Source organism: Cyprinodon variegatus, unplaced genomic scaffold (assembly GCF_000732505.1).
Source record: "Cyprinodon variegatus isolate N-32 unplaced genomic scaffold, C_variegatus-1.0 Scaffold630, whole genome shotgun sequence".
Classification (NCBI taxonomy): Eukaryota; Metazoa; Chordata; class Actinopteri; order Cyprinodontiformes; family Cyprinodontidae; genus Cyprinodon; species Cyprinodon variegatus.
This window is the reverse complement of record NW_015151083.1, coordinates 480,396-482,406: the sequence shown is the minus strand read 5'-3', so window position 1 is coordinate 482,406 and position 2,011 is coordinate 480,396. Positions and strand designations below refer to the sequence as shown.

The 2,011-nt window shown below is 33.9% G+C and overlaps 1 protein-coding gene across 2 annotated transcripts in view; it reads right to left on the bottom strand.

Annotated features, from left to right (window-relative positions):
- Positions 1-1,250: 1,250 nt before the first annotated feature.
- The window catches only part of LOC107096530 (interferon-induced, double-stranded RNA-activated protein kinase-like), a 20,165-nt gene continuing 19,404 nt past the window's right edge, over positions 1,251-2,011 (bottom strand). For both annotated transcript variants that reach the window (XM_015393230.1, XM_015393231.1), the window contains exon 19: positions 1,251-1,911. In XM_015393230.1, coding sequence (XP_015248716.1) covers positions 1,774-1,911 — 138 coding nt within the window. In that variant the 3' untranslated portion in view covers positions 1,251-1,773. The remainder of the gene's footprint in view (positions 1,912-2,011) is intronic.

The following is a 2,011-nucleotide window of genomic DNA, read 5'->3' as shown; positions in this document are numbered from 1 at the left end:
ATGTCCATAAACCTTTCATATGTTTAAGATCATCCCAGAAACCGAATGTTAGCCTGCTTTATCCATTCAAGTAACAGGCTACTTTCTTCTAACCAGAAATGGTTCCCGAAAAGTGGTTTGGCTGATCCATGTGGGGAAGCTGCATCATTTAGTTAAGCTTAAAGGTTTAGAGACGAGTGCATCTTTCTGCATCACACCAAGTTGATGCCAACCTTACTTCGCTGAAGAAAATTGAAACGACAGCTTTGTTTCTGTACATCTTGACCAGCATCCTCTTATAAAGGAATTACAGTCTGAGTCAAACGGCTGAATTTGGACCCAACTGGACAATCAAACCAAACACACAACCTCTTGCATTAGAATGGATAAAGCCGGCTAACATTTGGCTTCTGGGATGATCTTAAACACATTAAAGATTTATGAACTTCAAGGTCTGGGCCAAGAAAACAACCAATTTAGAACTGTATCATTTCAGCAAAAACAAATATTCAAACATCCATAATATTTTGCTAGAAGCTTGTTGATGGTTACAAAAAGCTATGGTTAAGGGAACAACTTTCTGACAGATATTTACCCAAATATTATAGGTTGATGTTTATATTTGACCCTGTATAAGTTTGAATAATTGTAAAACAAAATAAATAAATTCAGAATTGTGTCTCCACTTAAGAAAAAAATAACACTGAAGCGTATCTTAGCTGACAAGTGCAAAGGAGCAACAAATGGCCAAGCATGCAACAAACACATGAATGATGCAACTCAAAGACACAATATCACAAGAATCAAAGCCACAGAAAAAGATTGCAAAAGATTTATGCTTTGGTCACAGAAAAAGGACAGAAGCAAAAGGAAAAGCTGTGCAAATACTCAGGAAAGTAAAAGCTGGAAGTTTACTCTACAAACAGAAGTGCAGCAGACAGCAAGGGGGGTTGACGGCTGAGTTTGTATTTGACCAGATCCTCAGTAAAGACATCAGGATGGAGAGAAAAAATGAAAGAAACAGAGAAAAGGTAGTTTCCTTTGTGTCTTTTTATACATGTGGTATTACTGTAACAGTATTTAAAGCCAGGGGTTTCATCTGCCCCCCTAGTGGTCTTGTGCACAATCTGTTTTGGAGTTAGTTTGCAGCATTTTTAAAATCTGATATTGTTTGTTAGGTATTTTTAGTAGCTTTCCTTTGCATTAAATTTTTTTGGTTTCATTTATTTATTTTGCCTCATTAATGTTGTGATTGTTTTTTTGTGTTTTAAGTTGCATCACTCATGTGTCTGAACTGTGTTTTGCCATTTGCTGCACACTTGCACCTGTCAGCCATCTGTATTTCTGACTCCATCTTGTAAGACACAAGTTTGCATACTTAATATATAAAAACTCCAAAATTCAACATATTTATTAATCAAGATATTGGCTATGCAATAAAATTAAACAGGCAGGAAATTCAATTAGGGCGTTTGAAAGTAAAAAAAAAAAAAATTCCAGCTTCAAAGCATAAAAAAATATGCAAATATAATTTTTTCTAATGTGAAATTTTGCTGGGTATAAGCAATAAAAAAATTTATTTTAGGATTTGTTTTTTATAATTTAAAAGTTCCTTCAGGCATGTATTTTATGTTCTCATATGAATGTGATTTTGTCATAAAAGCAAATACTTCAAAGTTCAGATATTACAGGTTGCATTAAGTCTATAATCTGAAGCAGCTTCATTGCATCTGTTAGAAGAATACAAAAAACATGTTCTTAAGTTAAGTTGATCTTTGTGAGGCCTGCAAACGTTCAGATAGTTTTACTGTCACGCTGCTTGGTTTTAAGCTCTGCAAGTGAATGTATATGCTCTTCTAAATTTATTTTTATTTTACTTGCTTCAGGTCGTTCTTCTGGGTTACTACACAGCATTGAGTTGATCATTTGGCTCTGGAAGAAAAACACAACAAACAGGTTAGGATAGATAAACTTCCCATTAATATTAATTATTTAAAGCCAGTCCCAAATAAGTAAAAAAAAAAAAAAAAAA